Raw genomic sequence first — 27,841 nt, 5'->3', positions numbered from 1 at the left:
TTCACTTCTCTCTTGCTTTGCTACCAATTCTGAATGCTACCCAAAGATTAATTTTTAAAATTAACTATTTTTTCATGCCTCTGACAGTACTGGTGGAATCAGAGTACAGCTGAACCCTTGGGTATCTCAAAAATTCCCTTTCAGTGGTCAAATCCATACTCACAGGGAACTTGAAAGTTCACTGAAAATTAAAGTATGTCTGCAGGTGCAGTAACAAGGGGATACAGGCCATGTCTGCTGAATCCTTTTTCTTTTCACAGCATATTCTGGAGGTTACAGGAAACTCATATTGCAAATATGATTTATGATATATGCAGATATTTGACTGTATTTGAATGTAATAAAGAAAATTATTAGAGCCCTGAATTTACTGTGAGATCAGGCCAGAATGCTTGTGGTTTTGGTTTTTTTTTTTTTTACTATTAGAGATCCAGCCTTAATTGTGGAAATTTTGATGCTGTTTTTTTCCTAGCTTGCATATTTTCTGTTCTAAAATAGAAGTGTTGATTGTGTGAGTAAGATGTAACTTACTCTTCAATAGATATTGCCTCTTCAGTGAGTAATGAGTAAAATGTAGTTATGCATGCATGTCATTTTCACTGGAGTAAATAGAGTATGATTATATGATGGAAGGAATTTTGCTGATTAAAAAGCATCATTTACTCATATTTGGGATGAGGCTTTCAGCAGAAGAGAACCAGAGTGGCAAAATACCAGTGGATAATACTACAGAACATGCAGAATTCTTTCCATGGCAAAAAGAGTACTCTGGTGTATTCTCTGCAGTATTTTCTTCTGCCTTGGTACAGGTCTCCTGATGTAGAATAAGGATAAAATGCAGTGGAGACTCCTCTTGTGCAGACCCCATCTTGCTATCTCTCAGTTCATAGCATTCTTTCCAAACAAATTCATGGGTTCAAGTCCATTAAAGGTGTAGCTGAACAATGAGGATTGGGTTGGTAAGCACAGGATTGTTTTGTTTTGCTCTGCAGCAGGAGGTAATTTGAGTTGGGTGCCAGGTTGTGCAGACTGAGATCCTCAGTACAACTCTCCCAAGCTTTGTCAGTCACATGTGCAGACCTGTGGTGTCTTCTCCAAGCACATGAAAAGCAGGAAGCAATGTACCCAAGTGCATCCTGTATTTTGCCTTAGAGCTCTCTGCTAGCAAACCTAGCACTGTTTTTGGGAATGAGGCTGCAGTTTTCCAGAACTGCAAAAGAACAGTGCCAAATGGAGAACATGCAAGGCATTTCTGATCTGTGGGTGTTCCAAGGCAGCAGACAATTTGTTGTCAGTTAAAAGTGAGTCTGCACAACCAAATTCAGTTGGGAGCAAAGAGGATTGTGAAGGCTTATAATAAATGGCATTTTTCCTTATGTATTTAAAACTTATTTCTAAGAAATTGGATTTTGTGGTTTGGGGTGGTGTATCTTGTGGGATTTGAGGTTTGTTTGGATTTTTTTTTCTGTGAAGAGTTGCTTAACCCAGAAGAAAAATGCCCTCCTGAATAATAGGGATTTGCTTGGTTGCTTTATTTGAAAGTTCTTTGGAAATACCTACAGAATAGGGAAACAGATGCAATTGAACAGAAGAAACTTGGTTACTGGGACTCCTATCAACTCCTTAATTACTTTTCTTAAAACCAGAGGAAGTATGACATATAACTACTTCAGGAAATATTCTAAAAAGAAAAGATTTATGTGGATAAAATAGCAAATAAAGGCAGTGTGGAGTGCTTGTTCAGCAAGGCTGGAAAGAAAAGAAGGGAAAAAAATGGCAATGCCAGACAAGAGAGATTCTCCCTGATAGTATCTCACAGGCTTTGCATTGTTTTCATATTAAGATCCCTTTTTATGCTCAGTCACTTAAATAAGTGTGTATTGCAATACCTTTTTTTTCTTTGTATTTTGATTCTTTCAAAATTAATCTTTGCTTACATATCTCCTGTTCAGATTTACTTATACTGGAAGATATTTCAAAGTGCCAAGTTCTCAATTTCCATCAAACTCCAGATTATGGAACACGAAACATTTTGTTTCTGAAGATAAGCATCTTACAAACATCAGAAGTTTACTTGCACCCAGTGATTCAACAGTAATAAATGTTTAAGCTTTCATAGTGTCACTTTTATTGGGACACCTGAAGTGTCATATTTATAGGAATTATGCAGCTGAATTAACTTCCACCTGCAGCTCTTTACTGGTCTCTAGGCATTACTTTCTAAGGTGGACTAGAAAATCCAGGAGATAAATGGCAAAGTAAGGGATGATCATGATTAAAGCCTATAGGTAGAAGAAATACTATTATTATTAGCATTAGTGTTGTCTCAGCCAACTTCCTCTACTAAAGTTTTACCATCTGAGCTGGATACCACTGTCTGTCAGAAGATCTAATCATGTATTGCTAGACATGTCTTGGTTTGGAAAATTAAATACGTAGCTCAGCGTTACCAGTGTGGTGTTTTGTTCTTTCTGGAGTCTTTGTCATCAATTGTTTATTTCTGTTTCTCTCATGTGAATTGAAGACTAAGAAGGCTAAATTCAGTAGCTCCAGAGAAAGTAGCACATAACCAATCTCTTGCATATTTGGTGGAAAGAGATGCTAAGACCAAAATAATACTGTCATTTCTCTTCCTTCTATTCTAAAGAGTTGTGTGTGTATTGGATTTTGCTGTTCCAGAAATTACTAGTTACTCAAATGAATAAAACCCCCAAGAACTTAATTCCATCCTGTCTTTCCCTCCTTGCTGAAAGGACTGAAAAAGTAGCAATACTTGTCTCTCATTGATAGATAGCTGTACTCCCTCTGTAGTTTGAGTTTATATGTGGAGCGTGATCTCTCTTTACAGCACTGCATTGCAGTAACGCTCAGGCAGTGCCCATGTGCCAGAATCCCTTGGACAGAGGGACTCAGGAGCACAGACATTTGTCTCAAATGATCTGGCTGTTGAACATGTCAAACATACCCAGCTTTTAGTTCTTACTTATGCCTCCTTTTGTTTTCTCTGCTGTTTTTTATCATTTCTTTGGAAGGTGCTCACATAAAAAAAAGAGGCTCATTCTTATTATTGTTTGCAGGTTTCCAACCTGTACCTGTATGACAGTGTGCTCATGCTGGCCAATGCTTTCCACAGAAAACTGGAGGACAGGAAATGGCACAGCATGGCAAGTCTGAACTGCATGAGGAAATCCACCAAACCTTGGAATGGAGGAAGATCCATGCTAGAGACTATTAAGAAGGTGAGAAAAGACAAACCACCATTTTGTGAGCAATTGAATGAGTTGCTTCATGTCTATTTGAGCATTTGAAGGTTCTAACTTGTATTCAACTTTTCTTTGATGTATTACAAGCAAGTGATCTACAACAACCAAGGACAATCTGCAGCTCTTAAAAAAGCAAATGATTTATGATAAACAAGTTACACACAGTGCTGTGTGGGACCAGAGGTGTGTGTTCTGCTTCTGTTCTCTAGCTGCCTTCTCTGCAGGAAGTAGGATCAGGATAGTCATGGGCACTGATTCATGCATTTTTGCAAAAGGGTAACTTAAGGGACTTGAAGTGGGCAAGAGGGAAAACCAATGAGAAGGTTTAAGAATGATGTTCCATTTTTGACAGCTCAGATAGCTTTGTAAGTTAGCTGAGCATTAGTAAGGATCTTCTTGTGTACTGTATCCAGAGCAGAGCAAGAAGGATCTGATTTGGCTAAGCTGTCACTAATAGTTGCACTGTCTTGCACCATGCTGAAATACTCAAATATGGACTGACCTGTGGCTTTGCAGACACTTGGCAACTTCTTGTATAAAAGTTACTCGATCACAAGTAATAGTAGAAAAAACCATAATTTGTTACTATTCTAACTTTTGCAGTTGTTCAGAAGAAACTCCCTGTTCCCAAACATATATTGATTAAATAATTTTTCTTCAGTCAAATGATGCAATTTGATCATTCTGACAAGTCCTAATGATGCTATCCTTTGTTGCTAATTTAATATGAACTTTGATGTCACTTCAAGCTTTGCTACAAAGCCAGCATCAAACTCTGTGATAGTTTCAGAGTTGCAATTTTGTCTTTCCTTCATGCCTCTCTTGGGAGCACAGCAGGTATCCTCTTTGTTTTGGGCTGGGAGTTGATGCCTTGGCACTCCAGCCAAGAACTGAGCCTGCTGCCCTCAGTTACACTGGGACGGCTGATGTCTCACAGTCCACTAAGGCCCTTCTCTTTTTCTTTGGGGTCTGTTTCTGTGGACAGTAATGACCTGATGGCCATAAACACTGGGTGTCTCAGTGGTAAAGTATTTTTCTGAAAAAATTGAAAAACTGAAGTCTTTTGTCTAGTGCTGGGTTTGAGCTACTGAAGAACATGCAAGGGCCACATTTAAGTACACTGTAAACATGATTTAAGCATATTTGGCACACATTTTATGCAGAGGTGTGTTTATGAAGGCAGATGTCTTCTGTTCTGAAATTTCTCAAACTTACTTGCTTAGGGCCATATAACTGGGCTGACTGGTGTTATGGAGTTCAGAGAAGATGGAGCCAACCCCTATGTCCAATTTGAAATACTGGGCACCAGCTACAGTGAAACATTCGGCAAAGACGTGCGGAGGGTAAAGATATGCTCCTTCCTTTTCTCTTTTGTTTTCCTCTGAATAATATACATCCTGCCTCACAGGAGAAAATGTTATTCTTCAAGAATGAATTAGTGCTATGCTGCAGAAGACATTTACTCTTATGAGGAATATTTTCTAATTTATTACACACTTAAATCTTGAAAACTGGTTTTATATTGGTAGGCAGAAATCCTGCAAGATATTTCTTGTGTGCAGTAACGATGCAATGCCATGAGCATCCTGTGAATATAATAGTGAAGACTGCACAATTTAGCTTATGTATTTTATTGTTAATTAAGATAGAATTGCTGTAATAGAAATATGAAAGATACAACACAATTGGCACTTGTCTTACTAAGGAAGACGGCTGAGTTTATAAATTACCTAAACACACTAGGATGTTTTAAGTGGAGCTGCTGCAAGAATTTGAAATAAATAAAAAATTCTGGAGAAGGAAATTCCAAAATTAAAGATGCTCTGTCATGAAAAGTAAAGATTGACCTATTGGTGGTAGCTGGTGGAACAAGGACTGCCAAGGACTAGAAGTCAGTTAAAGTGGTTCCATGGCATTGAAATAAATTGTTGTGTTCTGTGAAGGCTACCTTTAACACACTCAGGCAGAGGGGATGCTCCAAAAATATATGAAACTCTCAGTTGAACAGTTAGGTTCTGATTGGAACCCATGCTGTAAGTAGTTTCTAAACTGTGCAGATGGTTGAAATAAAGACAATACCATGGTATGATCAATGGGTCCTACATTAAACAGAGCTGACAAAGAGAATTTCACAAATATTTAAAAGGTATGTGATTTCTTATTTTCATTTGGCCATTGGTTTCTGTGATTTGCTTTGATTTGTCTGAATTACAGAAGTGTAAGTGGAAAAACAAGCTTTTTTTTTTGCATAATCATCTTTATCAGCTAAACATGAGATTCCTTCAGAGTCTAATTTGGCACAAGGATTCTGGACATGGAGCCAAAGTTGTGCAATATCTATTAGAAATTCAACAGAAGGGAGACAAGTATTTGAAATGCATAAAGTTCCAGGAGATATAATTGAAAATTTTCTGTTGCCAAAAATACGCCTCTGAACACTTCGGTTTGGCTCTTATATTGTGGTGACCAGAAAAGGCTATTTCTCAGTCCACTTTCATTTCTAGAAGATTGAAAACAAGGAAGTCTTAAGTTTCAATCACTGTGTGAATTATAAAAGATTATCTTATTGTCTTAATTTTGTAAAAAGTGTTGCCTATTTAATAAAACAAGGTTGGTTTAGGAGGTGTAGGAATTAATCCTGGCTCTTAAACAGAAGTATTTTCCTCACTTTATGCACAAGTCTGCAAAACAAAAGTATCTGGTGCTGTGTGAGATGCTGTGGACTATCCCGCTCTTTGCAGCTGCCAGTCCAGAAAAGCCTGAGTGTCCTGTCAGTGCTGTGTTATCCCTAGCACATGGATGCCATGGGACATTCCCTAGCACACGGATGCCATGGGGTGTTTAAATTTGGTCCCATTTTGTTAGAGAACTCCCAAGTGGCTTTGCTTAAGTCACGTAATTGCTTGATGCATCAATATTTGCCTTCCAGTAAAATTGGCATGAACACCACAGAGCACAGGTTTGAGCCTTACAGGCAAACTGGGATGTGTGAGTATACACTATTAGGTGTTTCCTAATGTGCATTTCAAATATGCTACCACAGATACAAATGCTCTCCCTTTGGTGTGTGCAGCACACTGACCAAATTGACACATAATCCAAAGGTGTGAGGTGGAAATAACTAAGATATCATTCAAAAGCAACCACAGGGCAAAGAAAAAGGTAAAATGACTAAATAGGAAAATTACTAAAATGGCTGACCTGGTATAGTGCTGATTACTTTTGATCCCTAGTGTGCTACTTTGAGGCTGTGCTGCTAGGTGGTTAATATAGGCAGGCTTAACTCTTTGGGTGTTAAATTCAGAACACTATTGAGTTCCCAAAAATTGAAAGGGAGGATAATTCTAAATGGGTAAAAAGCTAATGGCTGTGGAATACTGCTCTGAGCTAAAATAAAGTTCTGGAAATTATCCTTTCAGTCTAATATATAGTGAGAGTAAAAGTCAGCAATATGCTGCAGAGGTGTGGAGAAGTACTTGGAAGAGATGATCCCTCTTAGAGCAAAATTACCATGGAACTACTGGAGTTCAATTATTTGGGCAGCTTGACTTTTTATTATTGCAGCAAAAATATGTTACAGCTTAGAAGTACTTTTAAAGGCTCAGAAAGTCATACTTGTCTTATTTACATTACTTGGGTGGGAGACCAGTTCTGATTTATTGTCAGCTGCTTCCATTTTAGCCTTTGGTCAGGTTTAGCTGTGGAGGCATGTATTTTGGGTAGAAAACAGAGAGTCCTTTCTGCATGGTTTTATTTGTGTATGGAAAGCATCTGTAGTTATTCATTCCTGTCCAGACCCTACAAGAAATCTTTGCACTTAGGATCAGTGAGAGGATAGGGCAAGAGACTGTAATGTTGAGTGTTGAACCTTAGAGGGAATCAAATTCAAAAGCTTTAGATTAGACTTTTAATGCTCAGCATCCTTTACAGAGTTTCTTGGGGATCATTTCCACCAGAAAGATTCCTGGGAGGATGTCCAAGTCAGTTATTCAAATCTACAGGAATTTTCAGAGCTATTTTGCAGAGGCATCTTGACTCTCATGTTGTCCTGAGATCTGGTCTTTCTGCAGACCATTTTTCCTTCTGCTAGCTGTGATTTAGTTATGATTGCACCTAAATATATGTATTTCATTGCTCAGTGTAGCTTCTTTATTCCACAAGTCACTTTGCCTTCTATCTTACTCAAGTCTAAAACCATGTGGTTTTGGTAAAGGCTGGCAGAGGCTTTTGTGTATTTTGTGTGTTACCATTTCCTTTGGGTATACTTAAGTGAAAGGGAAACTTCAGAAAATGCTCTAATTTCTTTGGTTTAAACATAAAAGAACAGAGTATGTCCTTTAAGGTATATCACCTTGTTTTACAAAAGGCTCAGGCAATTGTTTTCTATTCACTGTGTGCATGTGGAAGTTTAGAAAGTGTCGTGTATTCAGGCTTAAAATAGAGATTTGTGAGGTGGCTTCTTGGGGCATTTGAAAGTTGAAGATTGCTAGAGAAACTGAAAAGGCTTAAATGCCTACTGCTTGATATCTATTAACACCTTCAGAAATAGCAACCAGAATATCTGTATATTTTAAAAAAGGAAGAAAAATAAGTGGATGTAAAGTGATAAGGGAACAGAATAGATCAAAAAGGAAAAAGCAAAAATAAAGCTCATGTCCTACTTTCACAGTCCATTGGTCATAGAAGGAGAAAGAAAGGCAGGCCTACATTAATTCACTCCTTAGAGACTATCTGTATCATTAGCTCTTATTAATGAAAGCCTTGATGGAATTTTCAGAACATCTGGGCCGCTTCATACTTCTTATGTTCCTGCATTTGGGTAGATTCTATGCGATATAAGAGCAGGATGATCCAGCTGTGCAGGCAGAGCTAAGGGAGCTGGAGCTCCAGGGTGGCTTTCCAACAAGTCACCACATCACTGGGAGCTCTTGAGGTGTAAACCTGTTTATTCTTGTTGGGCTATGTGTGCAGAGAGCAGCATAACAGCAAACACACCTTGCAGGGATGTGATTAGGCTAAGTTAGATGATGCCTATAAGGAGCTTTATGATAATCTTCATCTTCCTCTTTGGCAGGAAGATTTTCTGTAAGTGTGAAATGATGTGAGTATTCCGTTTGCTTTACGACAGGGAACATATTTTTTCTAAAGCAATCTGCATTTCTTCCCCAAGCTGGCTGTAATGAAAGCAGAATTAATGGTTTGCACACATTTTGTATTTCATAAGAAGCATTCTGTTCAAAATTATAATGTTTATGATTTGTTATTCATTTCTGTCAGTTGGTATGTTTTATTTTTTTAAAAAAAATTAGGTTTTCTTGAAATATCATCAGCTTTGTAAACAGTTACAGTTGTTTCCTGCAGCACTTCTGAGGCAGACAGCAGAAGTCACTGTAAGTAGTTTTTGTGATATGTTTCACAGCTGTTGAAACCACATTTTTGAATTCTGATACCATGGTTTAGTTGGGATTGTTACTTTTAGACAAAATCTCATTATTATCATGATGACAAATCCTATGCTTTTTATTCATTGCAAAAACAAATGGTATTTTCAGACATCTGCAGTATCAAGTGCTTTCACCTACAAGAATATTGCCAAATCCCATCATATGCTGCTAAAAGTTATATTTACACCAAAAGAATTATGTGGTTCCTACTGTAGTTGAATCAATTTTACTTACATGGAAAAATACATAACTTAATCATCTGGGTTTAGCTGTAAAATGGATTCCTGCCTCCTGTTTGAGCACTCCATAAACAGACACTTGGGTGCAGTATTTCAGTTTTACTGTCTGGCCAAGGTATCTTTCAGCAGAAGTGTAAGACTCAACTTATGGCTACTTTTGATCACTAAAATCCCTCTGTTGCTTTGCAAAGGGCAGAGTCCATAGTCCTCTCCCTCTTCATAGAATGCAATTTCCACATATTTGAATTTGGTTAAACTTTCTCTTTCTACTTGAGTTGGTTGAGTGTCGTGGTGCAATAATTTGGAAAAAGAGAATCTTGATTCATCCTATTGATGAATTGTGCATTGTGTCAAACTGAAGAAACAGCTGAAGTATTTTACTCATATAATAAACCCCTTAAATTTTTATTTCTGGTTTCCTGTGCATATGTGAGGAATAAAAATAAATGCATTCCTTGCATATTCCGTAAGTTGAATTATTAATGGTGAAAAATACAGCTAAATGTATAGGAAATGGCTGTGATCAATTTTTAACTAATAGAAGAAAACTAAAGAAGAAACATAATAACCTTGAGCATTTTGGTTTGTTTTTTCCCTGAAATAAAATGGGGTCACTGCTTGCCCAAGTTCTGCAAATTGGGCTTTTCTTTCTAGATGAAATATACTTAATGTTGTGTATGCATTCATTGTAAAATTCGAGCTCAATTATTTCACTAAAGAGTGGGTAAGCAATTTTGAAAATGTATTTTTTGTTGCAGCTATGTGATACTTAGTTATTTTAAAGTTTTTTTAAATTCTAAACTATGTTTTTGGAAAGCATTGCCAATGGGACCTATGCTTGTGTATAAACTTTTACTTGTATTTGCAAATTGTGCCAGTGTCAACACCAAGTAAAAGGGATGTCTTGAAAATTTGAGTTGGAATTTCTCCAAGCATAAGATCATGCTGGTCTTCCCCTTTGGAAGACTGTTGATATGACATTTTCACAGTGTGAAGCTTGAGGGTAGATATTAATAAGCAGCCATATCTGAGGCAAGAGTGGGGCCAGCAATTGGTGCTGCAGAAGTTTCCACAGCCACCTGCATCGCTACCTGTGTGTTTAGAAATTCTGTTTATTTTCTACGTCACATATCATACTTACCAGGTTATAATGAATTGTGGGTATACCATGCTCCTTTTTTCACACATATGCAGTAGTGCATAAAATTGGGATAATAGGAGTGCTAAAATCAGCCATGTAAAAACAGTTGTATCTTTAATTATGGAGTTTTCACCAAAGCTCCTCTAATTTACGGATGAATCCTAAGGGGGTATTCAGAGTGGGATGACAAGAAAAGCCCCTTTCTGTAGCTCATCTGCTGAAGAATCTGTGCTGAAGTGTGGACACTATGAAAAAACATATGTTTCCATACAGCAACAGGTCAGGATTTACTTAGCTTGACAAAGAAAAGAAGTCTTTGAAAAAGAAATACACAAATTCTTTTTACCTTTTTGGAAATCGAAAAATGGAGATTATTTACAATTTTTCTTTTTCACAATATCAATCTTGAACAAAAACAATAAGCTCACTACTCCAGAAATGAGAAACAATATGTATTTTTTAATTTCATGCCCTGAGAAATATATTTGATCCATGGTTGTTTAAAATTCAGACCTATTCCAGAACTTTCTGTTGAATGTCAGAAAACCTTTTTTTAATATGTCTGTTTAGCAAAACTGCTTTGAAACAAAAAAACAATATTGATAATGATAATAATAATAATGCTGAAATACTGATATCTTAGCTGTCAGATGGAATAGATGTCATCTTGGCTTTTATAAGGTCATAAAATAAGGAGATCTAACATCTGTTCATTTACAGCATGATCTCAGTGTCAGGGACAGTTGCAAGGACTGTATATTGAGGGAGACCATGCACAGTGTCTTCTCTGTAGTATTTGAAAAATGTTTTTAATTCTTCTAATGGTTGCTGCCTTGTGTCATTTGATAAACTGCAAATACATGTAGGCCAAGCATAATTTATGAAGTAATTTATTTCAGCAGTAATATTAAAATCCAGGGTGACTCTGGTGCCTGTCTGTGTATATTGCTCTGATATATTCAATATGTCCAAAAGTGGATCTTTAAATATAGGTAGTTAATCTATTTGGTCATACTTCCATTGTAGTTAAGAAAAATGAAAGAACTTTATGGTTTCTCTTTAGTCTTATTAAAATAAACAGCACAAATAGAAGTTAATGAAATTATCTAAATTTCCCCTTCTATTTGTATTTTTATTTCTGCCATTTCATGCCAGATTACATTACTGTATATGAGTAAATACTTTCTCATGCCAATTTTCAAAAGACAGGTTTAATGACAAGATTTCTTTGTGATCAGCCCAAATGTGGGACATGAGGAACTCTGTCACCAAGTGGCAAGAACTATCTGTCAAGTGGCAAGAACTATCTGGCTTGCTTTGACCTGGTTCCTTAATTTCATTATGCTTAAAAAAAGAATAATCCTAATTCCTGAATTTACCTTTATGGAAAGATACTTTCAAAGGGGCATCAGAGTTCTGATTAAACTTCTTTTTCTTTACTGGCTAATTCACTGCAATTACAATATTTGGCAGAAATTGCCTGCTGCTGTTCCAGTTCCTCACAGAACTGCCTTTAAAGTGAGGACTTCCTGTTTCCGAACTACACAGGAAACACTGAGTCTTACCTTAAAATAGGTACAATCTATAATCAATGTGAGCCTCTGTCTTGGAAAGAATTCCAAAATATGCCTGGTCCACAATATGTCTTGCAGTGGAAGTGGATGAGTTTACGTATTTGGGTAAAGTACACAGATGACATGTAATAAAACTTGGTTTTAATTTTGAAAAATCATTTTACTGGAATGAAGATAGGCTTATGTAACAAATAAAATAGAATATTCTTTCTGAACATGGCACAGTATGTCTGTACTTTTAATATGTTAATGAGTGTGATGAACAAACATCTACTTAACTGAAAACAGTATCTTTCCTATGAAAAGGCAAATTGCAGTCTCAAACAGACTTTACTAATGAGGCCTGAAGAACTTGAGAATATTGGGCTTTGTTGGAAAGCAGATGAAATGAGAAGTAAAGGAAAACCAACAAATAATCCAGGGATTCTCTGTTACAGTGAAGGAGTTTGGGAAATATCCTGCTGGTCAGTATTGACCAAAGCAGGTAGCCAGATAAAGGTTTTCATTTAGGAAAAGTTAAATCTGACACCAGTTATTTGCTTTTAATTTACTTGCCAACACCAGTTTCCCTGAGTATGAGTGGAACAAGAAGAAAGAGAACTTGCCTGCCTATGACAGTAAATTGCTCAGTTGGAGTACCACTAAAAGGTCCTAAAAGGATGTGCTTTACTTAGGACAACATTTGGATTTGTTCTCACTGTGTCTGAAATTCTTGTGCTGTCTTCTGGTCCTGCCCTTTCTCTCACCACCACAGGACTTTGGGAAAATAAAGAAAAGGGAATTCAGATTCTTTCTCCTGGATGCCCTGTGTTCTGGGCTCCTGTGTCAGGGGTGAAAGTGGCAGTGACATTTTGTGTTAGGTGGCTAAGGGACTGGTGATTCCGCATTTCAGCTTGTCGAGGGAATTGCTGGTTTCAGCAGGTTATCCTCAATATCTCCCTGCACTGTTCACTGTAAAGTCTTACATTTTTTCAAGATTTATGCATCAGTAATATTTTGTTACAATGCTCTGAGAGAAATTGCAATGTTTTAAAGTAGGTGAAACAGCAAAATCTAGGGATGATATCTGGCTGATACCAGTTATTGGGCATTTGTCTGGGTTGTTCTTAAGTAAGAAATGTTATCTAAATATACATGAGGTTGGTAAAATTCAAAAGCAGGTGTGCTTTTACATAGCAGTCTAAAACTTTCCAAATATTGTGGTTGGCCAGAGAGGTGACTAAAGGTACTGATGCTTTTAGTTCCTGGAGCCTTACCAGAAAGTAGTCCTAGACAAGTACAAAAAAAAAAAGTTAATATTTAGCAACTAGGAGCGTGGGTGATATTTAATTGTATGAGAACATTTCAGTTTGAGTAGTTCTGGCATCATCTATAATTTTCTTAAAGCTTCATGTGCAATTTATTCTGCCATAAGATACAGTATGGCACAAATTTGCTTTGCAAGATTGCTGTCTGAGCTGTATTGAATCTAAACTGAGCTCATGCTCTCAAGCTGCTCTTCAATACCAAAATACAACTGTAGCTATTTGCATTTCATTAGCACCTGGAGGCTGTGGTTTTGGTATACTGAGAGATGTCCAGGTAATTAAATGTGTAATTATTGTGTAATATGTAAACCATGTGGTTGTGTGTTCAGAAATCTGCTACTGCTGTTTTGCCATTCTGACAGGAAATGCTGTCATAATCTAAGTTTGAAGAACATTCAGTGTTGGACTTCTCCAGGGTGTGTGCCAAGATAGGGATGAATATTCCTCTGGATCAGGCGTAAGGTGTGACTTTCAGGGTAGGTATAGCAAACAGTGCTGCTCACGGCTCAAACTTGCAGAGAAAGCAGCTCCCTTCTGGAACAGAGTCTGAAGCTGTGTCTGCTTTTTTCTTTCTTTTCTCCTACATTTTAAAATAATAGGGAGTGGAGTATTTCATAATAGGCTTTCCAAACTTTCTCAGTAATACTACATGATGATTGCACTGGAGAAACAAGTGTTGTCGCTCCATGGCTTTTGGGTTTCCTTTCTAGGGCAAGAGAGGGCAGAAAGATAACACAAAACATTTCCTTTATGAGCATGGGGGAAGTGCAATGAGGTTTTGTTGTTATTTTTCATTAACTGATTGGTTTCTGAGTGTTCAGTGGAGGACTGTTCCTCGACAGACTCACTGAAAGGCCATTCAGCATTCAGGGCTTTCTTCTCTTTTTGAACCACAGATTTGCTGGCTGAGCTGACTTAAAATTAAAAAAGAAATCTGAGTTTAGGGTACAGCCCACAGACTCTGCTACTGTAGTGTGGCTCTTATTATAACACAGTTCCTTTCTTAATTAAAAAAAAATGTCTAGTCTTGTTGGGATCTCAAGAAGAGTCTCTTACATCAGAGGCTTGTGCTCTGCGTTTGCTTCTCTTCCTCTCATGCATCCCCCACTTTCAGACCCACCTGATGGACCTCGCTTGTGTGTTGTGTTCTGTGCCCCATAAATTTCTCTCTTTTCAGGAGAGAAGCCACAATGTCCCCCATTTTGGCAAGAAATCCAGGCTGAGACTGTGTGCAGACTGGCTCTCAAAGACTGGTACCCTCCTCTGCTGCCCAATCACAACTTTTTAATAAAACTCAACATAATGTCATACTTGAACTGAGAGATTAAATAGATTCTATCCATTCTCCAAAACTATATTTATTTCCTTCCTGTTTCTATTTTGACTAACAGATGAATTGTTCAAAGATCTATAGCTAACTGTGGTTTGATTTATTAGAAAAGTAAGGAAGAAAATGTAAAGTGCCTAATGTTAAATCTCAGAAGAAAGAGAAATTTTCACATGTTTTCATTCTTTATGTAGTGTGCTTCTGTATGTTTTTCCTATGGGTGGTATTACAGGACTTCATTATCAATTCTATTGTGTCAGACAGGACTTAACACCATCATAACCCTTTATCCATGATGAATTCTCTTTAATCTTTTTAATTATCCACATACCATGCTCCTTTTCTATTTCTTCCACTCCTGAGATGCTGTGAAAAACAGTCATTTATTGTAGGCAGTAGAGAAAACCAAATGGGAAATATGGATTGGATGGCCTTTTGTTATTTTATTCTTTTCTTTTTCGGTGAGATTTCATAAGGAAGGGAGCTCAGATTACATTAGAAGGTCATTTTTCAGAACTAATGGAAATTATAAGGTAGTAAGTTGTTTTGGCTTTAGAACAATTATTACAATTACATTAGGTTTTTTTGGCATAATTTATTATGATTTTTCAGGTTCACAGGAGAGAGTTATGACTTTTAACAAGCACACTGCAGGCGAAACACAGAATAGCTTGGACTGGAAGGGTCCATTCCTCTGTGACCTGTCACCCCATGAGGGTAAATGTGGTGACAGCTTTCTTGTAGCCACCTTCAGGTAGTGGAAGGTGCTGTAAGGTCTCCCTGGAGTCTTCTCTTGCCCAGGCTGGATAACCTCAGCTCTCTCTGCCTGCCTTCCTCGGAGAGGTGCTCCAGCCCTCTTGACCATCTCCTTAGCCTCCTTAGGACTTGCAACAGCAGGTCCACATTCTTGTTTTAAGTTGGGGACCTGAGAGCTGAATCCTGATATTATCAGGAAACAAATTTTCTTGCTTAAAATGCACCAGTGTCCAAGAACAGGTACACTACAGCTGGTTTCTTCATAATAAACAGCACTTCAGAGAGGATCTTCACCTGCTCCTGCTGCCTGCCAAGTTATCTTTCTCTATTCTCACAGATTTTGAGCAAAATATTCCTTAAGAACCTTTGCTCATTTTGCCTGTGTCTCTGTACAGGAGGATTTATGGTAGGTATTTTGAGTATTGATACCGGATTTTGAAGATAAGCTGCCCTTTTTTTGGCAAAGAAATAGAGTTATCCAGATCCCCTAGAAGGATGAGAAGAATTGGAGCAGCAAGGATCTCTGCAGCTTCCTTCCCTCCTGTGTCTCCCAAGTTAGCCTGCCCACATTAATAATCTCCATTGCTCCATGGCAGTTAGTCAGGCTGCAGCAAAGATTAAATATCCTTTCCTGTAGCTGAATTAACTTTCTAGATGTAGGTGGTATAAAATAGGTACATCAGTGTACCTACTGCCTCTCTTGCTTTAATTATTTCAGAAATGCTGTCTGTTCTGAATTCATAATAACTGTGGGTATTTCCTGGTTTAAAAGTTTAGCATCAGACTAGCAGCAAGACTCTGTAGGGCCTGACTTTCTAGTTGAAGTGAGCTGTTTTAATTCTGAGTTTGAAACACCGCTCTAGGATATTCCTCTTCTGTAGCTCTGGCTTTCTTCAGTAGGTGTTTCACAGTCCAGCCCAGAAAGACAGTGTGTGGATTAATACTGCTCCAGATCAGGGGGCAAAGGAAGGAATTTTTTTCTCCTCCTTTTCCAGTAGAAGTAAATACACCTCAAACCCAAAGCATTTGTGTACAGCCACAATCTGCCCCATCATTGCTTCAAATCCTTCCCTGTTCACCATGCTTCCTGTCACCAAAAATAAAAATTAACAGAATCTTCCAGCACAGAAATTGGGATGGCTGCTACTTTGATCTATCTTAGTTGCAGAATTTCTTTACCTTTCTGTTGGCATCTCAAAATCACAGAATTTCAGAATGAGCTGAGTTGGAAGGGGCTTGCAAGGATCATGAATTCCAGCTTCTGGCCCTGCACAGGATCACACCATGGGCCTGAGAGCACTGTCCAAACACTTGGTGTGTGACCACTGCCCTGGGAGCCTTTCAGTGCCCAGCCACTCTCTGGGTGAAGAGCCTTTTTCTAGTATCCAACCTAAGCCTTCCCCAGCACAACTTCAGCTCATTCCCTTGGCTCCTGTCACTGTCAGCAGAGGCCAGCTGGGCAGCTCACAGTGCTCTGTGCACCAGGAGCACAGGCTGTTAATTCGAGCAATCCCAGAAACCTGGGAATGCAGGAATTCACCAGGAAGGGACCTCCAGCTGCCCTGCATCTTAAGCAAGCTGACAGAGTCTCTTGATTTAAATACTGGCTTGATTGACAACATCTCTGCTGAAATCCACTTCAGGACTAGTTCTTTTGACTTCCTGATGTATTTGTTCTGAAGAATATCTGGTCTCAGCTGTCTCAGATTTCTTTTATGTCACAATGTGCTCAATTGTATATCCAAATGGTGTCCCCATTTTTGTTGCTGTTAACCATTTGCATAAACATGCTGCATCTTTAAATTTTGGCATGCAAACTATAAGGCATGCAAACTCTTATATACTGCATCTATAGAGTTCACTGTCTCCTAATTTTCTCTGTGGCATATGAGAATCTGATTTTCATGTCAGTAGCTTAAAAAAATACAAATCAACAAAAAGCAATTCTTCTGGGAGCACTTTGAAGGCTTTATATGGACACATTTTTGAGATGGAAAAAGCACAGCAGTAGGATTCATTACTCTGCTTTGGTGTGCTGACTAATGCTGTCAAAAATTCAATGTTGAGAAACAAGACATGCCCAGTGGAAATGCAAGGATATGAGAAAACCAGAAAGAATTTATGGATACTAGTCATCAATAAACCTGACAGACAATATCACTGCTTCCTTTAGCTGATTACAAGCTAGAAATACAGCTATGCTTTGCCGACTGTACATTGTATTACAGAACTTAATATTGCTGTGAGGAAGAGATTTTCTGCATTATCTCTGCATGGTGTTTTGCAGACAGTCCTGCAGTGTCCCTCACAGTTCCGTGGGCTGGTCCAGCTGCAGCACAGGCAAGGCTCAGCTCTCTCCCTTTCCCTCTGCAGAGGATCTGAGCTCCCATCAGGATAACACACCTGGGGCACTCCTGATCTGGTTACTGCACAGGGAGAGCAACCTCATGTCTGCTCAGGGAGTGCAGAAAACTGGAAAGCTGGGGTATTTGGGGTGCGGAAATTGTAATGTTCCTGTGTCACCTGTTAGCTGATGAGGATTTGATTGATGTTTTTGGACAATCCCAAAAAAATGGCAACAGGTTGTCTAGTAATAGTTTAGAAAGAAAAGTAGGGCAAATTTGGATACAAAGAAAGTGCAGGCTAGTTTAGCACATGTGCAAATATTTAATTAAATCAGGTGGCATTTTTTAAAATATTAGCTGTTTTTCATAGACTTAATAAATAGATCATCTTCTAGGTTAACTTTTTTATTCATTTTCAGAAAGCTAAGAAATGTTTTGGCCATCATTTTTATCGATGTGATTTTCAGTTTCAGGAGCTAATTCCATATACGGAATCTTTTCTATGTGTATATATACATACATTAGCTTCTTTCATGTAAAGATAAGGCTTTTTTGTAAAAATCTAACTAAATTTTACCCCAGTTCAACCAATAAAAGCAATAATTCCTTGCACTGTAACTGGCAGGCAGTGAGTACAACCAGGGCAGGTGGGGGTTCTGTTTTCAGAGAGGCAGCACATCTAAGGTCACCAGCTAAACACACCAAACATACAGCAGCCCTTTAGCTGCTTTTTCTCTGCCTGTTGCTTCTCTTTGCAGCCACTCCAGACACCTTTGATTGGCTGTGCATCATTAGCAGGCGTCTATAGACCTCAGCTGAGAGTTTATTAAAACCAGGTATTTTCTAATCATGAATGTGTTTCTGATTCTAATTTAAAATTTATAAGGTCTCCTTTATTAAAGCTTACTCTCACTTGGTATTTCTTTTAATTATCTGAGAGAAAAATGCACAAACTTTTTCTTCCTTTTAATTTTTGTTTTGCAAAGACTGAAATATTGAATTCTAGCTAGCTGGAATTCTAGCTAGCTGAACTTTGATGTCTTGCTTCTAATGCTGCTTTTTGTCTTCATAGAAATTTGGTCTCCCTAAGGTTACCTTCATATGAAGACCTTTACACTTCTGCAGATCTTTATTTTTCCTTAGTAGAAAATGAGGCTGCCTCAGAAATGGGTTTTGAATGGGTTTTTAAATTTCCTTTTCCTTCAACTGTGGATTTGCTTCATTCTGTATCATGAAACAGCTTTTTATAAATATTTTCTCTTACTGCTTTGTAGTAATCTGCTTAAAAGCCCAAGCCTGTTTATTTGCCATGACAAATAATGTGCTCTACCTGGTCATCTCCCAGCTAGATAATTTCTAATTCTCTTGATAGATGTGTTTGGAAGATAGTGATTTATATTGAATCATAGGCTATCTTGAGGTGTGAGGGACCCACTTATATAATCTAAATGATTAATTTAATATAGGGGCCAGGATACAAGTATATAGAAACCACCTTGTTTACAAAAATTCTTCAGTAGTATAGGGTGTTTTTTAATGCATGTTTTAAGGGATTTATCTGGAGAATGTGGGGTGGGGGAGAAACGACATCTGGGAAGAGCAGCTGCCTGGCTTCTTGTGAAAATTAGGTGCCTTTAAGGTGGCCAAAGTCCAGTAATGAAGTGCAAATTGATTTGGATCTGATCAGTCTGGCTCTGTCCCATTCCCAGCCTAGCTTCTGTTTCCTTTAGGTGTATAATGTTGGCCATAATCTCTTGTTTAACTTTATTGCTTGTATTACAGTGCAAATTAGCCCATTTGTGCCTAGCTAGTTTCTTCTTGAAGTTTATTCTCAGTTGTGTTGTTTCTGAGTTTGAAGCAGATTTTTAGCTCTATTAGTTAATTTGGGATGCAAATTGACTTCCATTGAGATAATTCTAAGCTGCTAGTTCCCATCCTCCTGAAAACTCCCTTGACTTTCCCCTTCTCCAACTATTGTGTACTTTGAAATGATTTACCTGTCATGTCTCTAACTGTTGGCATTGTGACTTTCCACTGCAAAAATTACTGAATACATGTGCAAAAAGATGAAGGGCCCTTAGGATGAAAATATCTATACTACAGTGATTATGACAACTGATGAAACTCTCAACTGCATGTGGTTCTTTTTTCTTCAAAACAAGAAAAAAAAAATTAAAATTTCAGATGTATTATATACCTCTGATATTGTTTTTTGAAAAAAAATGGTAGACATCTACCTCAATAAGGTTTTAAACAATCTTTCAACTTCAGTACTTTGTTAGATTATGCCCTCAGGAATCTATTCTTTTTATAATTATGACCCAGAGGAAATATTCTTGAACAGTAAGATTTTTCCATGCTAATAGCACAGTAGATGTAATACTAAATTCATGATTGTTTAAAAGCTTTCTGCCAGTATGAGGTAAAATGAACCAGCATCTTTGAAACAAGATACTTCTTTGGGTTGAATCAAGAACTGTAATAAAGGCAAAATAAATTCTAGGAAACGTGTTGAAAATTAGTAGGTTGAAGATGAAAAGAGTGAAATTATTAATAAGAGAGTTTCTTTCATTACACAACAATAGGTGCCATTTGTGTTGTTGGGAGATTTGTGGTTAAAATCAAAGGATCTGTGTTCTCTCACCGCTGTTCTCTTGTCACCTTTTACTTCAATGGCAGTGAAAAGATGTCATGGGGTCAGTTTAATTTTCAACCAGAAAATGCAGTGTTTTGTTAATGCTCAGGGTAGTTTGATCAGTGTTATCAACACCACAGTCATCATAATTATTCTGTATTCTACAATTCATATTGGACAAAGACTGCAGAGCAGTGGCACTTCCAAATTTGTGTGTGTCTTTTTCTCTATTTTGAATATGGAGAAAAGTGCATAAATTTCCTCTTCAGTATTGCTACATGAGAAAAAGTAAATGGTAGAATAACCTATTTACAGACATGAAATTGTCATGAGTTCATTTATCAGCTCAAAGTTTTCATAGAGACTGCAGGCCTAAGTGTTTATCTTCAGACCTTGTAGTAGAGGAATCCAAAATGGAGTCATTATAGTGACCTCTTCTGGTTTTGAAATCAAGTTTAACCTCTCCAAAATCTGGTAATGGAACTGTCTTTCATATCTGGTCTCCATCGTGGGGAAAAAAAGCCCAATGCTTTGGGTTTCAGCTGCCTCTGATTTACCTTTTTTGAGATTTCTATTTTTCATCTCAGAATCAGGTTCAAACCTTGATGTACATGGAAATACCCCTTAATATCCAAATCTATTTACTTTTCTGATTTTTTTGTCTTACTAAATTTTTGTTTCAAAAATAGGTATTCTTTATCCTAGTGTGAGACTGGTGTTTGCTTTTAGTAGAAATGTGCTTACATTTCTGTTTTTAATTCTGAATTTTAGAATCTATTCAGTTCACTTTTCCCATTTTCATTGTGACAGAAAAATCTGAAGCACCATAGTGACAGTGCCTAATATCTGTACATAAATAGTGGAAACAAAATATGGATTTGCTGACTTATTCCCTCAGACTTGATCTATGTGTCATAATTTCATGTTGCAGAACACATATGTAATATCAAAATGCAGGAAGTGAAAGGCTGGTGCATTATCTTGGTGGTGTTTTAGATCCTCTTCAAAAATTTTGATTGTTTTATGTATTTTGAGCTATGGTTATTTTTCTGTGTGTTCTGTCTGCCTGAATATCTTGTTTTGTAATGCATGTAAAAGTCAGGTGGTGATATACCATTTATATGTGACTGTTCAGAAAGTCAGAAACAACTTATTTCACTACAGCAGTACAGCAGAAGTTGATGTCCCTGATGAAACTCAATTCTGTCAGGGCTTCAGCTATTCTAGCCCAATCCTGGCTGTTCAGACAATTTTTCTGTATCCTTCCCAGGCTTGCTGTCCTTGCTTCCACCCCTCTGTGGGCTTCCTTTTAGTCTTTGAGTTTGTCCGGGAGCTCATCCATGCAGGCCTGCTGGTGCTGTTGCCTGGCTTTGTTTTTTGGGTGCATCATTCCTGAGCCTGGAGGAGGTGGTCCTTGAATAATGACCATCTTTCCTGGATGGACCTTATCCAGGCTCTGCACCAAGCAGATCCCAGAAGAGGCCAAAGTCTGCTCTCCTCGAGTCTGGGGCAGGGACTTTGCTGTGCACCCTTTTCCCTGCCCTAACACTCCAACGTTCCACAATGTCCTGGTCACTCCAGCCAAGGCTGCCCTGGAGCTTCACATCCCCCACCAGCTCCTCCTTTTTTGTGAGAACATGGTCCCCATAAATTGAGGAATAAGTAGAGAGCAGTGTGGGGGAAGATACAGAAGTGACTGAAAAAGGGAGAAGAGAGCTGGAAAAAATTAAAGTTAGAAAAGAGAGGATAAGAGAAAAATAATTGTATTTCTAACCAAAATGTAATTTAATCTCATTGTTTGTAACCATAATGACAGTTAATTGAAGCAGTATCTAAAAAAAATAAATCTGGAAAAGCAAAAAAAGATGCCAAGCATAGCGGTAATAATTACAGGAATAGCCCTTTGATAGACAGGTCTAAAATTAAAGTTTGTCTTATTTATTTAGGTTTTAATAGAATGTTTGTCCTGTGTCTGTTATTAGAGATTAGAAGGCATTATTGACTGTTCTTCCCCAAGAAAACTGATAGCAGCAATCTCGTGCAAGGGGAAGTCAGACTCCTTTAAACCAGATGATTAACCTTGTCATATTTCTGCTGCTGTAGTGGGTAACACTGTCAGATGTTGGGATGCTTTTTCTACATTCAACATCTTTTAATGAATTGAGAGGAGCAGTGAGGAGATCAGTGTAGAATAGAAAAGAAAAAAGACCACTAATATTCTAATTTTCCTGTGAGCCTATGGTATGTCTTGAGTAAAATGCTGAGCTGAGTAAACACTACATGTAAGACTATATTTGTAAAATTTCTCTTTCCTTTCATATAGAAACCTTTGGAAAAGTCTCTAGATTTGCAAAGTTAAATGCAGTTTTATTTTGTGCCATAGTTCCAAGCTGTCCTTTTCCTATAAATGGAATATCATATTGACAACTTTCATTCCATTAAAACAATTTAAGGCTCCTACTGTACTTTAGGAAGTGTAGAGAGATTGGTTTGTGGTTCACTTGAATTAGTGCTGATTTAAAAATGACCAAATGAGGCCAATAAAATGCTTTGAAAAAAAGCATTTTATTGAATGCTTTTAGAGAATTAATCTCTAAGACACCCATTTCACAAAGATCTCACTATGATACTTTGGTAATGTAATCTATGACATGAATGTTCAGAGTATTGTAGCAATAATTTAAAAACCAGTTCCTGAAATGTTCCTGTTAACACATACAGAAATTCACTGGGAACACTTAGCAAAGATATCACTGCTAAAGAGTGAGCTGGAACCTCAGTTTTCCTACAGTTGTGGAAGAGCAGTCCAGTCAAGGGATATTGATCACATTTTGCCAATTAAGGATCTTGCCTGGAATATTTTCCCAGTAGAATTACAGCTTCTATTCGCTCTGCAGGCTGTGTAATAACAGTTCACCTAACCATATCTAATCTAGCTTTAAATTAGCTTAGGCATTGCTAGTTTTATTTCTACAACACCATGAAATTCATACAAAGACTGCAAAACCCACTTATGTTCCTGCTAGAAACTTAGCAAGTACAGTTATGTGGATGCAGTAAATACAATGCAATTATTGTAAACAGGACTGCTATATTAACTGCTCATGTTCATGAAATTTTATGTTCCTTTTGGCATTATGCTAATAAATGGAGGTTAAGTATGAGAATATCAGTGTTCTACTAAAATATTTCACTGTCTTAAGCACATTATGTTCCCTCTGAAAAACCTGGAGCTGTGGGATTTGTCTGTCTTACACCTCTTGTGGTGAATTCAAGACTTTGGGGGAGTTTGAAGACTACAATTCTGATCTGGCTTTCTTTTAGGCCTCTTGTGTTCACATTTTACCTCCGTCATGCTCACAGTCAGTAAGCATAGAAACCAGTAGCATACCAAATTCAAAGTGGGGGCTGGGGTTTTTAAATTTTTATATTGTTCATAAGATTCTGACTACCCAAACCAAGGCTTATTTTGTGGGTTTTTTCCTTGTCAGATTTATCTGAGCACCAGAGGACATATCTAGGCAGCTTATGATAAATACTAATAATGATATTTGTTATAATGTTTAACACTTGAAGGAAGAGATTCTGGTTCAGCAAAGCCTTTAACCCAAGTCTAAACTAAAAATTCAGTGTGACTGTTGAAATGTTTAATTTCTTTGTTGAGTTGGGACTGAAATTTTGCCCATTGTTAATATCCTCAGTTCTTGCTGACTCCAGTGAGAGCTTCGTGCTTGACTCCTAGGGCAGATGGTAATGCCTAAATTCCAGCCCACAGAGAAAATCTGGAGTGAATGTGATGATTGTGTCAATCTGCAGTGTAATCACCTTGCAAGCTCTGTTCACCAGGTATTAGCATTTCTTGATATCAAAAGATAATTCTGTTGGTCTATGAACATGGGAGAATTTACTGAACTTGTTTATTGTACTATGGATGAAATGATTATGTCAGTGCTACAGTTATAGTTCATAAGTTAGACATTTTCAAAACTGTCTAATATCTCCAATTTCAAAGAAAAAAAAGAGAGAAAATGAACAGAAGTAGTGTAATTGTGACGTGCCTGCAGTTTTCCTTTGAATATTTATTCTGCAATAGTAAGCTGATATTGTCTAATACAAATCAGAACCATACTTGCTAATGTTAATGTTTGATATTTTATATTTTGGAGTTCTGCTTACTCTGCTGTAGAGAAATTTTACTGTTAGAATACAGCATCTTTACCAAGTAATTTGAAGTTTGTGGCATAGAAGGTGGAAGGAAGAACCTTGAAGATATCTTTATTAGATAGCTCATCAGAGACACAACTAATAATATTTTGCCATGACATCCAGAGGGTGTTCTGGGAGGAACAAACAAATAATCCTCTCTTTATAAAGGATGCTATTTGGTTACTAAGGTGTCAGCCTGTCAGGTGCAGCAGCAGTAAGTGATGCTTCTGCTGGCTGCCATCAAGGAAAATAAGCTGCATGTCCCTGCTTGCCCACGCCTCTCCTGTGCTGTGGTATTCTGTTTGGCCCTTAGTGCCTCTCCTTTTGTCTCCCTCTCTGCATCCTCCTTCCACCTCTTGGCCTTCTTGCTCAGTTTTTCCTGGGCATTCCCTCCTCTTCTTCCCAGCCCTCTGTGGCAGTGCTCTGTGGGCTTTAAACCGTCTACATACAAGCATTCATGTTTTCTCTTTTATGTCCATCCCCTATACAGTATCATCAGTTGTATCAGGTCCTCACAAAGCTCTTGTTACCTTTTCTTTTCTAACTGCTTTTTTTTTTAAAGCTGTGTTACTTTCAGTATCATTTCTATAGTAAATTAGTATTAAGTTTGTCAGTGTACTTTTCAAAGGAAGTAATGTGTTTGTGGTTTTGTTTGGGATTTTTTTGAAATATGCATTTACTTTATTTTACTCCTCACCTGAGAAAACTTGTCTCACAGCTCAATTTTCTTGAGGAAAAAGCTTGATCCCCACTTCTGGGAAGTGACTCAAGTCTAGTGATCTGCACTGTCTTAAAAGAATGCCTCTGGTGTTGTTTCATACATGAAAATGTACTTGAAATTTTACACAGTGAGTGATTTGATTGTGAAGAACATTTGAAATGAATATTTTAATATAAAACTTTAAAATTATCATGGAGAGTTGACAGGCAACCTGCAGGAGGAAGGATCATAATGTGCAACTGACATTTAACCTGCAGAGTTGATGGCTTTTGTTCCAGCTGAAGGTTCCACATTTTTTCGTTCTCTGCATTTATTCTTGTGTATTAGAGCTTTTTCTGATGTATGGATAGCAGTGGCCAGATCTTTATGGAGGGAAAAATTGATGAACGTGATTGATTACTGTTGATGTTCAGCAAGAAGTCAGATAGGAGCTGCTGATGTTGCCACTAAGTCAGCTACCACTGGCACTTCTGTTTCCTCCTCTAACTTTGCTTATGTCCCTCTCTTCATTATCAAATACTTGGCCATTGGGAAGAAGGTAAGCTGAACTCTAAGCAGCTATGTTTTAAGTTTCAGTACCTAAAACCTTCTATTTCTCCCAGAAAATGCATTTGATACCTCTTATGTTTTCCAACAAATATTTCCCTTCGTAGCTCCCTGCAGAAAGAAAGACAGGAAGATAATTTCATGAGATTTTTGATTTGTATCTTCAAAATCAGAGATATGGTGTAATCATAGTACTCTGGCATCTGAAGACTCCAAAGTTTTTACTCTCACTTGCTGGTGACATTGCAGTTGGGGCTCACTATCTAACTCATGAGCCAGCTAACCTCATGCACGATGCAGGAGCAGAACAACTGCCAGTGATTGTCTCTTACCTTGCTAAATTACTTCAGCCAATAAAAAAAAGAATTTATATGCTTTCTGACAACATTTTTTGTTGTATCTGTTAGGTGGCAGAAGTGTGAAATTCACAGATTTTCTCAGGTTTTGCCCAAAATATGTTCTACCATGTCTTTTGATGCAGTTTCAATACCACATATTATTAAGTGCCAATCATCCTAACAGTGACATTTTCTTGGAATGTCACCTCAAGAAGATCTGTGGCCAGCATCAATGATTGCACAAATAAACCTTGCTGACAGTAAAAAGGACTGAGCCTTAATAGCTGAGAAATCTTAATTAGTCAAGTGGACTGAAAGAGAGCTTTTTAACATGGTATTTAGAAATAATCACATCAAGAAATTCAGCTGTAGTGATAGCTACAGTTGGCAGTTGGCAGTTTTTCACTGCAATGATGGATGTTCTGGTGGATAAAATTGCACAAGAAAAGCTTTTATTTTGGTAAAAAGATATTAAACTGAAATTTAGAATTTCTTAACTGGCCTGAAGGGTTTAATTTTGACAAGATAATTAAAAACCCACCACAATATTGAACTTTTTAAATATCTTCTGCCTTGTACTGTGGGTCGGGTTCTCTCATATATTTCCTGTGCATGGTAGTCCTGAGGGACTGGAGTGCAACTGGAGGAATTTATTCAGTGGAATATGCAATATGCTTTACAACTGGTCCAGAGAAAGAAATTGAGAACTAGGATTGCAATGGATACAGGGAAATAGGTTTCAGTACTGGAATAGATGAAATCTGCAAAGGATTTTTCCAAGGATTCCACTTTGTCAAAACATTTTACTTGAATTTAAAAATGTCTAAACAAAATGTTTTGACACTGCCCAACTTAGATTCCTCTCTTTGGAAAAGCATCTCATTTCAGAAGGAAATCAAACTTCCTTTAGTCTCGTATGGTAGCAGTTCCAGCTTTTTCTCAAGTCCAGTCATCACACCTCCTTTAAATATATTCATGAATTAATAATGTTTCAGATTGAAGGATTTCTTGGGCTGCTTCTGAAAAGGCAAGCATTCTCCTAGGGGAAGGATTCTATTTTAGTAGTGGAATTTGTTCTGAAAGGGTTCTAGAGCACCCATGTTTTGGGAAGGAGGAAGGAAGAGAAGGCATCAAGGTGATCAGTGAAGCATTCCTGCTTATTTTCCTCCCCATTTGATCCTGTGCAGCCAAGGTAAATCAGTACACCAGGAGTGCTCTAACTCAGAAGCATTTTACTAGTGTGCTGCTGTAACAAAGGAAGGCTATATTAAAGTATGCATTGGGGATTTTGGTTATAATAAATTACATTCTTTGAAATCTCATTTAAACCAGGAACTAAAATGATGTTGGAAGGCTCAAAGGATTAATTCTTCCTGAACAATAGACTGTCACTGATCACTCTGTAAAGTAATTATACTAAATTTAATTATAATACAAGTGCATTGTATGATAGTCATAGTGTGCCCAAAAGAGGGTTTGAAAAGGTGCCTCACAAGCATATGGACTAGCTCTGGGAGCACAGTGGCAAATTACACATGTTGTAATTGAGTACAACTTAATATCAGGCTTTCTTAATTAAAGGTTGGGGTTGTGTGGGGTGGGTTCTGTCTGGCACACTTTGCTTTTCAACATCATCAGCATAATGGAACATGTGATCTCTTCCCATTGTATAGGTTCTGCCAAAAGCCCTTATGACTTCCAGTAGCATTAGTGCACTTAAATCAATTCCAGTATCACTGTCATGTTGAAACCAGGAGAAATCAAATTGTTACAGCAGTGGAAGAAGAACTGTTGCTCATTCTGATAGGAATGCAGGAACTGCACATATCTTATCAATATATCATATGCTGATAATATTTCATCGTAATCCTCTCATGAAAAATTAAGGCTCCAACTTCCTCTCCTCACTTTTGCATCCATCTTCATGTTGGATTTGGACTAGTTATGAAATATTGTTGCCCCTTGAACTACAAAATGAAGCACTGCTCCTGTTTCCAAT

General features: G+C 37.6%; 1 protein-coding gene across 8 annotated transcripts in view; it reads left to right on the top strand.

Moving 5' to 3' along the window:
* GRID1 (glutamate ionotropic receptor delta type subunit 1) overlaps positions 1-27,841 on the top strand; it is a 477,950-nt gene that overhangs the window by 384,986 nt on the left and 65,123 nt on the right. For all 8 annotated transcript variants that reach the window (XM_074544662.1, XM_074544661.1, XM_014267759.3 and 5 more), the window contains 2 exons: positions 3,078-3,239; positions 4,487-4,606. In XM_074544662.1, the coding sequence (XP_074400763.1) occupies positions 3,078-3,239; positions 4,487-4,606 (282 nt within the window). The remainder of the gene's footprint in view (positions 1-3,077; positions 3,240-4,486; positions 4,607-27,841) is intronic.

The sequence above is a fragment of the Zonotrichia albicollis genome, chromosome 7 (assembly GCF_047830755.1).
Source record: "Zonotrichia albicollis isolate bZonAlb1 chromosome 7, bZonAlb1.hap1, whole genome shotgun sequence".
NCBI classification, from domain to species: Eukaryota; Metazoa; Chordata; class Aves; order Passeriformes; family Passerellidae; genus Zonotrichia; species Zonotrichia albicollis.
This window is presented reverse-complemented; position numbering and strand designations above follow the sequence as displayed.